The following is a 13,997-nucleotide window of genomic DNA, read 5'->3' as shown; positions in this document are numbered from 1 at the left end:
TGGTTCTTTGGGGATAAGAGACTCACAGGTTTTACTGCCCTGGCTGGCTTCAGACTGTGATCCTCAGATCTCAGCCTCCTGAGTAGCTGGGATGACAGGCGTGAGCCACAGTGCTCAGTGTGTTTCTGATTCTGACCCCTCTCTGCTCCCCCCACAGCTGGAAGCGCCAAGTATTTTGGCACAGCGAAAGCCCGCTATGACTTCTGTGCCCGGGACCGGTCAGAGCTGTCCCTGAAGGAGGGTGATGTCATAAAGATCCTGAGCAAGAAGGGGCAGCAGGGCTGGTGGCGAGGAGAAATCTATGGCCGGGTGAGGCACTGGGGGGGGGGGCGGGCCCCCCTGCCATGCTGGGATATCAGGGTAACTGTGTGTGTGTGTGTGTGTGTGTGTGTGTGTGTGTGTGTGTGTGTGTGTGTGTGTGTGTGTGTGTGCTGGTACTAGGGCTTGAAACTCGGGGCCAAGGCTGGCACTCTACCATTTGAACCACACATCCACTTGTGGAGAACCATTTTAAAAAGTTCCAGCCGGGTGTGGTGGCTCATGCCTCTAATCCTAGCTACTCAGGAGGCTGAGATCTGAGGATTGTGGTTCAAAGCCAGCCTGGGCACTAAAGTCCTTGAGACTCTTATCTCCAATGAACCACTAGAAAACTGGGAGTGGTGCTGTGGCTCAAGGGGTAGGGTGGTAGCCTTGAGCTGAAGAGCCCAGAGACAGCGCTTAACCCAGAGTTCAAGCCCCACGACCCACCAAAAAAAAAAAAAAGTTGCATCCACCGAGGACTTCTCGGCCTCTAGAATCCTTCCTTGTGTAAATGGCTCCTCAGAAATGTCTGCCTGCAACTCTCACCGGGCCGGGGTCATAGAGGAAACCAAAAGTGGTCTGAGGGATTTCCCCAGCAGCAGATTTTCTGAGTACATTGGAGGGAAGTCCAGTCCTCGAGGAGGGGAGATAATTAGGGTTGAAAAACACTTGTAGAGGTATTAGGAGATTCTACACTAGTCAGAATTCATCCACACACCCATCCATCATCCATCCATCCATCCATCCATCCACTCATCCATTCATCCATCCATCCATCCGTCCATCCATCCATCCATCTATTCATCCACCTCTCCACCCATCCAGCCAGCCACCCATCCATCATCTATCTACCCACCCATCCACCTTTTCATGCATCCATCCCTTATCCATCATCTATCTATCCACCCATCCATCCACTCGTCATCCGACTACCCATGGCTGTTCATCCAGCTATCATCCATCCACTTTTACATCCACCTGTCCATCCAGCCATCATCCATCTACTCATCCATCCATTCAACCATCCATCTATCCATCCATCATTCTTCCATCCCACCACCCACCCATTATTCACCCATCCATCAACTATCTATCCATCATCCAGCTCAGTCATCCATCTACCCATCCATCCATCCATCCATCCATCCATCCATCCATCCATCCATCCATCCATCCATCCATCTGTTCACTCACCCGTTCATCTATCCATTCACTCACCCATTAACCCATCCATCTACTCATTGTCACCTACGTATCTGGCATGCATGCACCCATCCACTCCATCTGCATTTGTCTACAGCCCACCATGCATGCACCCTCTCTAGTCTATGCATGCATGACTCCCATCACTGTCCAGTCGTGGTTTTCCCTATCCATCCTGCACATGGTTATAAAGTACAGGCATTGTTCTGGGCTGTGGGATTCAGGGGTGAGAAAGATAAAAGACCCTGAGATTGTTTCCAAGCACTGCAAATTGATTCTGTCTAAAAACAGAAGAAGCAGGAGTTCAGTGTGAGTATGTGTGTGTTTCTTGTGGATGTTCAGACAGTGTATTTTCTGGGGTAGAATTAAGAATGGCATGTGCAAAGGTCCTGGGGCAGGGGGGGAGGCATGGCCCTGATGAATCTATCTTCTCTTCCAGGTGGGTTGGTTTCCTTCTAATTACGTGGAGGAAGATTATTCCGAATACTGCTGAGCCTGGCTGTTTCAGCAACTGGAGAGACTTAGGGCTTGGAGCCCAGAATGTTGGGGGGCCAGGGGGCTGAGACAGGTCCCCTGTGGGGGCAGAAGGCTTCATGAACTGTGGAGGGGGTGTCCCGTCCCGCGGGCAGGGGCTCCGGGCACCATGCCGGGTGCGGTTAATTTATCACATGCTCATTGCCTCCTGGGGCCTCCAGGAAAAGGGGGTCCTGGGCTCCCACGTAAATAAAATGATGGGTATGGGACAGGTGTGTCCAGGAGGTTTGGGGAGGGCAGGGCTGGGGAGGGCGCAGTTGTGGCCCAGCTTCCCGGGTGCAGGACTGGAAGGTGGGGGCTGGGGTGAACTGGGGGGTCCCCTGCTGCAGGGCAGTTGTCACTCACAGCATCAGGGCCCCAACAGTGTCTTGCCCCTTGGCATTTTTCTACAACAACAGGGAATCTTTCCAGCTTCCTTTTTTTTCCCCCCCATTCCATCGATGAATAGAAAAGGTCACAGCTGGTGCTCCACTGCTTGAGCCATGCCTCCAGCCTGGCTTTTTGTTAGTTACCTGGAAATAAAGAATCTTGAGGACTTTTCTGCCCAGCCGGCCTCTATCCTCCATCCTCTAGAAATCAGCCTTCTGAGTAGCCGGTCTGCCAGGCGGGAGCCACTGGCTCCCAGCTAACACTGGTTTTTGTTTACCTGCCTTGAGATAACAACACACTGTTTTGTTTTCTGGGAGAAGGGCGAGGGTCTTGGCTGCCATCTGGTCTCCAGTTGTCACTGCAGATGCCACAGAATAGATGCAGGAGGGGAAGGCACAGACGTTCACCTGGGCAAGGACCCTAGGTAGGCTGGCCTGAGCCAGTGGCCTGAGACTTAGAGGGGCTCCTGTCATCCCAGCTACTCAGGAGGCTGAGATCTGAGGAGCATGGTTCAAAGCCAGCCCAGTTATCTCCAGTGAACCAGAAGTCTCTGAGACTCTTGTCTCCAACTAACCACCAGAAAGTGGTACTGTGGCTCAATGTGGTAGAGTGCTAGCCTTGAGCTGAAGAGCTCAGGAACAGTGCCCAGGCCCTGAGTTCGAGTCCAGAACCAGCCCCGTGGCACACGGGTGACCACAGGCCAAGCGTAGCAGAGCTGTGTGGACCTTCCAGGCATTGGGTGCTGGGACGGCAGGGAATGTGCCCTGCCCGATTGTGGGTTGGTGCGTGGACCCGACGTCTGGCATCAGAATCGTTCTGTTCCCTCTCCCCCTGCCTTCTCATGGCAGAACCCAGCTTAGTTTTGTTGTGAGAAAAGCTGACTCAGATTGAGTTTCTCCTCCATATATATTATTTATGCCCAGACTTCTTCTTCTTCTTTTTTTTTTTAATAGAATAGATTTGATTTTAACCATTGTGGTGAAGTTGGGTGCCAGCCATTTGCCCTGTCACTCTGGTTGCTTCTGGAGGATTCCAGTTCAAAACCAGCCTGGACAAGAAACCCTTAGGAGACAGAGCCAACCAAAAGCCAGATGTGGAAACATGGCTCAGGTGGGGCAGCACCAGCCTTGAGCAAAGAAGCCAAACCATAGTGTGAACCTCTGGATTCACTACCAGGACTGGCACAAAGAAAAACAAACATATATATAGGTTAAAATCCACAAATCGTATTTACCATACAGTTTAGCAGCAGCATTAAGACCATGTTGGGGACCACCCACTCTAGAAGTGTCTGATCATAGAAACTCTAAGATTCACCCATGAAACACATTCTCTCCACCCAGCCACCCCTCTCCCCCTGCAATTGCTCTTGCTCCTGGCAGCCATTCTCAGAGTCTCATGTGGCCCCTTTCAGGCTTTAAATTTTTTATGCTCACAAAGTTAAGAGTCAGAATCTCTAAATAGAATTTTTGAGATTCAAAAAACCAAGAAGTGACTTTTTTAGTCTCAAGCTGCAAGAATATAGCTTACCCAGCACAAAAAGAACAAAAACTAGAAGGAAGAAGAAGAGGAGAGGAAGAGGAGGAGGGGGAGGAGGGGGAGGAGGAGAGGAAGAGCTGTTGTGAGAAGTTTCAGACTGTCAGTTCCTTTATTTAATTTGATATTTCTTTAGAAAAAAAAAATCCCAGCTTTGTAACCCTGACTCGTGGGAGAGCTGCAGGTCAGACCTCGGCCCTGTAAAATACTGAGCTACACAGTTTCAGAAGCCATGGCGCCTTCTGGAGAAGAGGAAGATGGAGTCACAGGGGGTCCGATGCCGAGGCTGGAGAGACTCCGCCATTTCCTGCTTCTCTTCCCAGCTCCAGGCCACTCAGTGGGGGCAGCATCTGGCCTGGTGTAGGCCCCACCAAGGAGCCTGCCACATCCGAGCAGCCAGAATTTGGGGGCATGAGGAAGGGTCTGGTGACATAAGGGTGACAGGCAGGGAAGGTGCGGGCGGCCACCTGAGGGTGGGTTTTGCTGCTGTAACAAGGGAGTCCTCATCTTAGTGTCTTACCCATGACTCCATGCACGGCTTCAACTCTGCAGGGAAGAAGCTTCCAGAAGGAAGGGGCTCAGGAGTGTTGTTTGTGACACATGTGCCAGCCAGGCTTATGGCAGAAGGCAAAGAGAGGGGTCAGCCCCTCACCCTTCACCCCTCTGCTGGAGGGAGGGCAGCTTGCCCCGTCCCTTGTGGCATCTCATTGGCTAAAAGGATGTCATGTGACCAAGAGAGCCAGGGTGAGGAACAATTGGGAACAATGACAGCTGTTGGTAACAAAGTCCTGGGGCTTGAACTCAGGGCCTGGCTGCTGTTTCTTAGCTTCTCTCTCTCTCTCTCTCTCTCTTTCTCTCTGGATTGGTGCTCTACCGCTTGAGCCACAGCACCACTTGTGGCTTTTTGGTGGTTTATTGGGAATAGGAGTCTCATGGACTTTTTCCTGCCCAGGCTGGCTTGGAACCCTGATCCTCTGGATCTCAACCTGGGATGACAGGGGTGATTGCTGGTGCCCTGCTCACTTGTTTTTGATTTTTGCTTGCATCAGTGACCCCAGCTACTGTGGGCACAATTGTGTGTTACCAAAATACCCTCAGTGCTGTCCTGGTGCTGGGGCCTGGACCAGCCACAGCCTGGGTTTTAGGTAAAGGGAGGCCTGGTGGGGAGACATGGGGCACTGGTGTCTGAGGATGCCAGGAGAGGGGCCCAGAGCCCCAAACTCCGCTACATGCCCAACCTGCCTTGGTTTTTGTCAGGCAGGGTTTTGCTATGCAGCTCAGGCTGGCCTGGAACTCGTGGTCCTCCTGCCTCTGCCTCCGCCTGCCCAGAGGAGGTGATCACCACATCCGACAAGAGACAATACACACACACACACACACACACACACGTGCACACACATACTCAGAGTGCCTCCTGCAAGCACAGCAGATGAGCCCCTGTATTGACTCCCGCCCTCCCTCCCTCCCTTCCTTCTTCTTTCTCTGTCTGTCTGTCTCTGTCTCTCTCTTTTGCCAGTCTTGGAGACTGAACTCGGGGCCTGGGCTCTGTCCCTGAGCCTCTTTGTGTTCAAGGCTGGACCGCTACCATTTGAGCCACAGCACCACTTGTGGCTTTTTCTGAGTAGTTGATTGGCGATAAGAGTCTCCTGGACTTTCCTTCCCGGGCTGGTTTCAAACCGCCCTCGTCAGACCTCAGCCTCCTGGCAGCTAGGATGCCAGGTGCAGGCCCCTGGAGGTCCTGAGAGATTCACCCTTCTACAGCCGACTGCGTGAGGACACGCGAAGTCAGGAGATACGGACTTGAAACACAGACATGGGCCTGTCTCCTGGGATCCAGGGGAGGGGGCACGTTTATAAACCAAGCAAAGCTGACCCTGGCAAGTGAATCAACTTCAACTGAAGGCTGTGCTTGCCCCCTGGTGGACAGTCGTAGTAGTGACCCTCTCTTGTGGAAGCAGAGCCCGTGTGTGTGTGTGTGTGTGTGTGTGTGTGTGTGTGTGTGTGCACGCGCGCGTGCCCTGGGACTTGAACTCAGGACCCGGGTGCTGTCCTGAAACTCGTTTGCATAAAGCTAGCACTGTACCATTTGAGTCGCAATTCCATTTTAGTCTAGCTTTTCACTGGTTCATGATAAGCCTCACGGGCTTCCTTGCCAGGCTGGTTTCTAACCATGATCCTTAGATCTCAGCCTCCTGAGTAGCTGGGGTGGCATGTGAGAGCCGCTGGTGCCCTCCACTGTCTTTTCTTTTTTAAGAGATAAATGTTGCTGGTGGCTGGTGGTTCATGCCTGTCATCTGTCAACTGAGGATCGCAGTTCAAAGCCAGCCCGGGCACTAAAATCTGTGAGACTCTCATCTCCAATTAACCACAAGAAAACTGGAAGTGGCGTTGTGGCTCAAGGGGTAGAGCGGTAGCCTCAGAGCTGGCTTTGGGGCTAGAACAGGGAACCCAGCGTGGTGCCACCGTCCTCGTGTCCCCACACATGGCCTGGGCTGTGTGGCTCTACAGCCCCCATACATCCAGGGTCTTTACCTCCTCGTGTGTGGGTCCCAGAGGCAGCAGGGGGGAGAGGGGAACAGCGGGGGAGAGGGGGCAGCGGGGGGGGGGAGAGGGGGGCACGGCACATGGGCTGCTCCTGGGAGATTTCCCGGTGCTTTTTTATGTTTGTTTCTTTTAAATTAATTTTCTTATTGTGTGCAGCTAAAATATCCCACCACACCTGAGACTGTAAGAGAAGAGCCACACACAGTGGGAAGTTAGGGTTGATTTTAACCTTGGTGTCTGTTGGGGGCTGGGAGGGCTTGAACTCAAGGCCTGGGCGCTGATCCCTAAGCTTTCATGCTCAAGGCTGGTGCTCTGCCACTTGAGCCATGGCGCTACCTTTGGCTCTTTGTGGTTCATTGGTGATAGTCTTATGGGATCTTCCTTCTCTAGGCTGGCTTTGAACCCTGGCCCTCAACTGTCTGCCTCCGGGATGGCAAGGATTTCAAGGGGGAGCCTCCAGAACCGGGCTCCCTTTGACCTTTCCAAAACATTATTTTGGAGGATCGGGAGTTTGGCCTAGCAGTAGAGTGCTTGCCTAGCATGCACAAAGACCCAGGTTCGATTCCTCGGTACCACATACATAGAAAAAAGCCGGAAGTGGTGCTGTGGCTCAAGTGCTAAAGCACTGGCCTTGAGAGAGCCCAAGGACAGTGCTCAGGCCCTGAGTTCAAGCCCCAGGATGGCAAAAATAAAATCATTTTGGGGGGTACAGGCCAAGCTGGCATTCACCAGTTTCATGGCTGTGCAAGGGGCCCCATTCTCCACCTCCAGAACCTTGCATCTCCCACATGGAAGTTCTGTCCTTACTCAACCCTAATTTCCCTTCTCCCAGTTCTGGCGCCTCCATCTGCTTCCTGTCTGGAGATCTGGAGACACTCGGCGTCCTGCAATGAGTCCCTCTGGGTCTGGGGCAGCAGCTTTGCATGCTGGGTTATGGATTTCTAAGTGAAATCTTGCTCTCCCCCCATCCCCCGCGATGCAGTCTATGTTCAGCTTGTTAAACTAACATTGTATCATATTCCAGGGTTGCCGTGCCATTTCACACTGCCTGTAGCAATACCGGAGGGCACACGCCTTCTTTTGATGGAGCTCGTGTATCCTGGTGGATATGAGATGCTGGGGGATGTGGTTTCAGGGTGCAGTGGGGGCGTCTCTGTGGTGTGTGGCAGTGAACATCTCAGGTTTTGAGATTGAGGTTCCGGTTTTGGCACGTGGCTGGGAGTGGTGGCTTCTGCAGCTACTCAGGAGGCTGAGATGGGGTGATAGGCATTCAAGATAGCCAGGGGTAGCAAAGTCTGGGGGAGTCTTCTCTCCGATTAAGCAGCAAAAAGCAGGGTGAGGGGTGTGGCTCAAGTGGTAGAACACCAGCCGTGAGCAAGAAGGTTAAGCCAGAGGCACTGAGTTAAACAAAACAAAACAAACAAACCCTCGAACGAATATATATACTCTTACATATATAAATATAAATATATAATATATAAAAATATATTATATATAAATATATAATATATAAATTTAAATATATAATGTATAAATATAATATATAATATAAATATAATATATAAATGTAATATATAAAATATATAATATAAATATATAATATATAAATATATAATTTGTGTTGAGTGTTTGATTTGGATTTAGCCTCAGATGTCTGGTATAATTTTTCAGGAAAAGAGTTTTGAAAATCAGGGCAGGGTCTTTATACTGACGAGAAATCATAAAGAGGGGTCAACATAGATTCTTGCCAGGTTCTTTATAATTCTGTAGCCTGGTTTTAGAGACTTTCCTTAATCTTAGGACTCTGACCCTTGCTGCTCTTAGCCTGTTATCAAGATGGAAAAATAGTAAGCAGCCTTTGAAAACTTCTGCTTTCTGAATTACAGTGACCATGACAGCTGTGGTGTCAAAAAGACAGGGTTGTCCCTTCCATCTCCCATCCTCAGACGACAATGACAAAACGTTCACTCAGGTACAGCCGTTCACACCTGGAATCTCGGCCACTCAGGAGGCTCAGGTCTGAGGATCCAGACTGGAACCTAGCCCAGGGAAGCCAAATCTGTGAGACTCTTCTCTCCAAAAAACTGCTCAAAAAACCAGAAGTGGTGCTGTGGCCCAAGAGTGCCAGCCTTGAGCAAAAGCAGCTCAGGGACAGTGCTCAGGTCCTGAGTTCAAGCCCCAGGACTGGTACACAGAAGCATGATTTTCCTTGACACTTTAGGATACATTGTTTGCTCTCTGCCACAAGCACGAGTGTTTGTTTTTTTCTTCCTTAGTTTACTGTGAGAACAAATTGATCTACTGAGGGGAGGGGGCGAAAAAAATCACAGAAGCCTGGGGGACCCCAAGATTTCCCCTACCAAGCCCACATTTCTGCCTCTGCCTCCACACTGGCTCCCCCACAGGTTGGATTCTACCCCAGGGTTGGCATCTCCAATCCATAGCAGGTTCTGGTCACAGTTTTGGGACTTCAGAATCTGCAGCTTGTGTGTGTGTGTGTGTGTGTGTGTGTGTGTGTGTGTGTGTGTGTGTGTGTGTACACCAGGGCTGGAGCTCAGAGCTGGGGCGCCATCTCTGAGCTCTTTTCACCGTAGGTGAGTGCACCACTTCTGGTTTTCTAGTGGTTCAGTGGAGATAAGAATCTCATAGCCTTACCTGCCTGGGCTGGCTTTGAACTGTGATCCTCAGCTCTCAGCCTCCTGAATGGCTGGGATTCTAGCCGTGAGCCACCATGCTGGCTCTTTGGCTTTTCATTGCTGATTGGGAGCTGGAGCGTAGACGTGGCTGTCTGATGTGCATCCACTCATGTCTGCAGGAAGCCTCATGCTGTTAGACCATTGGTGGCTTGTCTGTGTGCTGATGGATCAGTTAGAAGGCTTTGGGACACACGCACAGGACATGAGCACACGGGAGCCTGGGGAGAAGCCACCGCCTGCCAGCCCAGAGCTGAGTGCCAGTGGGCACAGAACCTTTCCATTCCATAAAGCGACCCCGCCTGTGGTGTGTGGTGACAGCCATCCTGGCACAACAGCTCTTGCTGGAAATACGGCAGGCTCTTCCGTGCCAGGGGGTGTGTGGGGGATCCTCATTATTGGGGAGCAAAGTTGCTGAGTGATTATTTTCTTCCCATGTCTGTGGTTCTACATCCTCCTCACAATTTGCTTTTGGGGTCACCCGGAGGTGGCCGAGGGCAGCAGCAGCAGCGGTTCCTGGAGGGCTGGTTACAAAAGCATTCGGGGAGCGGGCTTGGGGCTCGCATCACCATCTTTGCAGAAGTTGGCACAGGGAGAAAAGAGCAGATTCCGGGTGGGCAAGTACTGCCTGCATCGTGGGCAAGCACAGCGTGGGGTGCGTGGCAGAGTGATGCTCCTGGAGAAGGGGTTCCAGCTTGTGTTTCCGAACAGGTCGAGTGCAAGTAGCAAACAGCAGCTGTGCACTTTTTACCTTTACTTTTTTCGAGGAAGTAAGAGAGAGGGTGGTTTGGTTTTCTAATGTCAAATGCGCTCAGCATTTCACAATGAGATGAGCGTGTGTATCTGTGTGTATCTGCCTCATCCAGTACCTCAATGCATGCTGAGTTATGGCCCTGTATCCCACACGTACAGGAAAGTACTATACAGCCATCAAAAAGAAAACTAAACAAGGAAAATAGGTGAAATGCTTAATAGCCCAAGCATAGCTTGACAGAGCCGGGCATGGTGGCTCACACCTGTAATCCTAGTTACTCAGGAGGCTGAGAGCTGAGGATTGCTGTTCAAAGCCAGCCTAGGCAGGAAAGTCCATGAGACTCTTATCTCCAATTATCTACCAGAAAAGTGGAAGTGGTGCTGTGGCTCAAGAAGCAGAGCACTAGCCTTGAGCTGAAGAGCTCAGGGACAGCGCCCAGGCCCAGAGTTTAAGCCCCACGACTAACAGAAGAAAAAAAAAAGGATAGCTTGGCAGAAGACGTGTGTGTGTGTGTGTGTGTGTGTGTGTACACACACACAAGTGAGTGTGTCAGTCGTTATCGCTGAGCTATTTTGCTCAAGGTTATCACTCAGCTAGTTGAGCCACAGCTCCATTTCTGCTTTTTGGTGGCTAAGTGGAGATAAGAGTCTCGTACTTCCTAGCAGTTTTTGTTTTTATTTTTGCCACTCCTGGGCTTGAGCTCAGGTCCTGAGCACTGTCCTTGGGTTTTCTCAAGGCTAGAGCTCTACACTTGAGCCTCAGCACCACTGCTAGCTTTTTTTCTGTGTATGTGGTACCGGGGAATCGAACCCGGGTCTTTGTGCATGCTAGGCAAGCACTCTACCACTAGGCCCAACTCCCAGCCTGAGTCTCATACTTCCTGTGGGGGCCTGGCTTTGTCCAGGTCACGATCCTCAGATCTCAGCCTCCTGAGTAGCTGGGATTACAGGCGTGCACCTCTGTGCCTGGCTACATCTTGATTCTTTAGAACATTTCCACAGCCCAGCTAGGAACCAGTGGGCCAGGCTCCGGGGCTGACCCTGGGGAGTCCTGGTCACCCCGTCTCTGGACAATCTGGGTATCATTGTGACCAGATCTTGTATTGTTCCACCATTACCTGAGCAAAGAGGAATCACGTGGCCTTCAAGGGTGGCACCTGGGGGCCTGCATTTGGTCACCGAGAGGTTTACAAGGGTGTTGGAGTGCAGCCCCCCTCCCCCCCACCCCACCGTGGGCAACCTTAGGCATTAGCATCCCAAGTTCTTAGCCATGCCTGCGTGACTATACTGGGGTGCTTAAGAACCTCCTCCCCCTGGGGCCGGGAGTGTGGCCTAGTGGTAGCGTGCCTGCCTAGCATGCATGAAGACCTGGGTTCGATTCCTCGGTACCACATACATAGAAAAAAGCCGGAAGTGGTGCTGAGGCTCAAGTGGTAGAGCTCCAGCCTTGAGAAAGTCCAAGGACAGTGCCCAGGCCCTGAGCTCAAGCCCAGGACTGGATCCTAGGACCCTAGGACTCCTCCTTCTCCTTTTCTTCTTCTTTGTCTTTCGGTCATGGAGCTTGAGCTTGGTGGCTGAGCTCTTCAGCTCAAGGCTAGCACTCCACCACTCGAGCCACAGCACCGCTATGGTTTTCTGGTAGTTCATTGCAGATCACAGTCTCACGGACTTTCCTGGCTTTGAACCGCCATCCTCAGATCTCAGCCTCCTGAGTAGCTGGAATGACAGGCGTGAGCCCTGGGCGCTTGGCTAAGGTCCCTCCACCCCCTTTGTTTCTTTTTCTGTGTGTGTGGAGAAGGGGAGGAAGAGGGGAACCCCACTTTACAAGGTTGATGGGATGACAGAATTGGATTTCGCTGACTGGCCCCGGTCCTGGGGCTGCATGGATGGGGAGGAGGAGGAGGAGGAGGAGGAGGAGGAGAGAAAAGGGAGGGAAGTGCACCCCAGCCAGGCTGGAGGGGAATGTAGTGGAGTCGGGGTTTGCACTCACAGGGTGGTTGTGTAACCCTGGCCCCGCCCTCTCCCTCCCAGAGAAGAAAAGCTTTGCATGTCCACGAGACTCCCCATTCCCCTCCAGCCACAGCTATGATGTGGGGCTTCATTCTGTTCCTCTTCTGGGGTGAGTGTGGCTGAAGGGGGGTGCACAGGGTGGCAGTCGCTGGAGCTAGGGCCTGTTGGCGGGTTGCAGAGACAAAAGGGAGGCAGGGAGGCTCCTAGCCAGAGGCTACCATTCTGTGTGTGTGTGTGTGTGTGTGTGTGTGTGTGTGTGTGTGTGTGTGTGTTTATGTACTGCTGGTCCTGGGGCTTAAACTCCGGGTTTGGGCACTGTGCATTGCTTTTTCACTCTAGGCTAGTGCTCTACCACTTTGAGCCGTGGCACTGCGGCTTATTTTCTGGTGGTCCACTGGAGATTAGAGCCTGATGGACTTTCCTGCTAGCTGGCTTTGAACCTCGGTCTTCAGATCTCAGCCCCCTGAGTGGCAAGGATGATAGGTGTGAGCCATCTGTCCCTGGCACAACAACTCATTTAAATGGAGGGAGTGTACACGACAGAGTAGGAGAGACACTGAAGCTCACAGGCACAGGCAAAAACTTCTTGAACAGAGGCCCAGGGTCACAACAGACTGGAGAGAGACTGATGAATGGAACTTCCTACACATAAAACGTGTCTGCACGGGTGAAGACATAGCTACTAAAGTAGAAAGACAGCCAACCACCTGGGAAAAGATATTTAGTATCAGACAAACGCTTAATATCCCCCCCAACCCAACAAATCAACAGCTAAATGGGCAAGGGAACTGAAGAGAGGCTTACTAGAGGAAGAGGTCAAATGGTAAAGAAACGTACATTTAAGAACGTAATTAAAATTAAGCTGAGAATTTAGATGCCAAAGCTACATACTGATCTCTACATAACTATATCTATAGAGTGTATATCCCATCATAGATTTTTATGCCTATGTAGTTTTATTTATATCTCCAGGATCAGGTCAGTGACTGTGGGTATCTGAATCTTGAGTCCTCGCTCTTGTACTGTTTGGCTCTAATATCCACATATCAAGGAGACCAGGTACCTTTTGTTCCTTTGGTCTTGGCTTATCTCACTCAACATGATTCGTTCTAGATTCATCTACTTCCCAGCAAGTGCCATTATTTTATCTTATCTATTGGCTATGTAGAGTTCCATTGTGTATATATATCTATATCTATATCTATCACATTTTCTGTATCTATTCATCTGCAGTAGGGCATCTGAGTTGTTTCCATGGCTTGGCGATTGTGAATAGTGCAGAGATGCACATGGCTGAGCAGGTGTCCTTATCATACCCTGGGTTAGGATGCTCAGGGTAGATGCCCAGGAGTGGTATGGCTGGGTCGTAGGCTGGTCTATTTTGAAGTTTTGAGGAGACTCCAAACTACCTTCCAGAATGGTTGTTCTAGTTTACATTCCCACCAGCAGTGCAGTGGGGTTCCTTGTTCTCCACAACCCCGCCAGCATCCGTCATTTTCTGAGTTCAGAATATTGGCCATTCTTGTTGGGGTAAGGTGGTATCTTAGGGTTGTTTTTACTTGCATTTCCTTTATGACCATGGGTGCTGAGCATTTTTCTCTTTTGTTTCTTTGCCATTTTTACCTGCGAAGAGCTTCCTTCCTTCCTTCCTTTCTTCCTTTCTTTCTTTTTCTTTCTTTTGTCAGTTGTGGGGCTTGAACTCTAGGCCTGGATGCTAGCTCTGAACTGAGAAGAGATTTTTCTTAAGTGCCCATTTATCGTTCATTGCTTCTCTTTATTCCCCAGGGGGAGGTTTCTCCACCTCTGACATGTATGTTTTTTAAAAATCTGCTGGAGCTGCCTTTGTAAGCAAGGCATGGCCCAAACAGTAGCACCCTTGTGTTATTATTGATTCTTCAGCGCTGATACTTCTGTTTTGTTCTTTTTTTTTCATGTTTCTTTTTCTATTTGTTGGCAGTACCGCGATTTGCACTTAGGACTTCCCTCTTGCTGTACATGCCCCCAGCACTTGAGCCACACCCCAAATCTGTCAATTCTTGGGAGAGAGAGAGAGGG

At 50.8% G+C, this 13,997-nt stretch overlaps 2 protein-coding genes across 2 annotated transcripts in view; both read left to right on the top strand.

The window, feature by feature from the left end:
* The window catches only part of Vav1 (vav guanine nucleotide exchange factor 1), a 31,190-nt gene extending 28,674 nt beyond the window's left edge, over nucleotides 1-2,516 (top strand). Inside the window, exons 26-27 of the mRNA XM_090339907.1 lie at nucleotides 158-309; nucleotides 1,943-2,516. Of these exons, the coding sequence (XP_090196033.1) occupies nucleotides 158-309; nucleotides 1,943-1,996 (206 nt within the window). The 3' untranslated portion in view covers nucleotides 1,997-2,516. The remainder of the gene's footprint in view (nucleotides 1-157; nucleotides 310-1,942) is intronic.
* The window catches only part of Adgre1 (adhesion G protein-coupled receptor E1), a 40,135-nt gene continuing 28,284 nt past the window's right edge, over nucleotides 2,147-13,997 (top strand). The window contains 5 exon segments of the mRNA XM_090329009.1: nucleotides 2,147-2,153; nucleotides 9,302-9,442; nucleotides 9,667-9,792; nucleotides 9,891-9,949; nucleotides 11,964-12,051. Coding sequence (XP_090185135.1) covers nucleotides 2,147-2,153; nucleotides 9,302-9,442; nucleotides 9,667-9,792; nucleotides 9,891-9,949; nucleotides 11,964-12,051 — 421 coding nt within the window.

The sequence above is a fragment of the Megascapheus bottae genome, chromosome 1, assembly GCF_031878675.1.
Source record: "Megascapheus bottae isolate mThoBot1 chromosome 1, mThoBot2.hap1, whole genome shotgun sequence".
Taxonomy (NCBI): domain Eukaryota; kingdom Metazoa; phylum Chordata; class Mammalia; order Rodentia; family Geomyidae; genus Megascapheus; species Megascapheus bottae.
The sequence above is the reverse complement of the archived record's forward strand: the minus strand, read 5'-3'. Positions and strand labels throughout refer to the sequence as shown.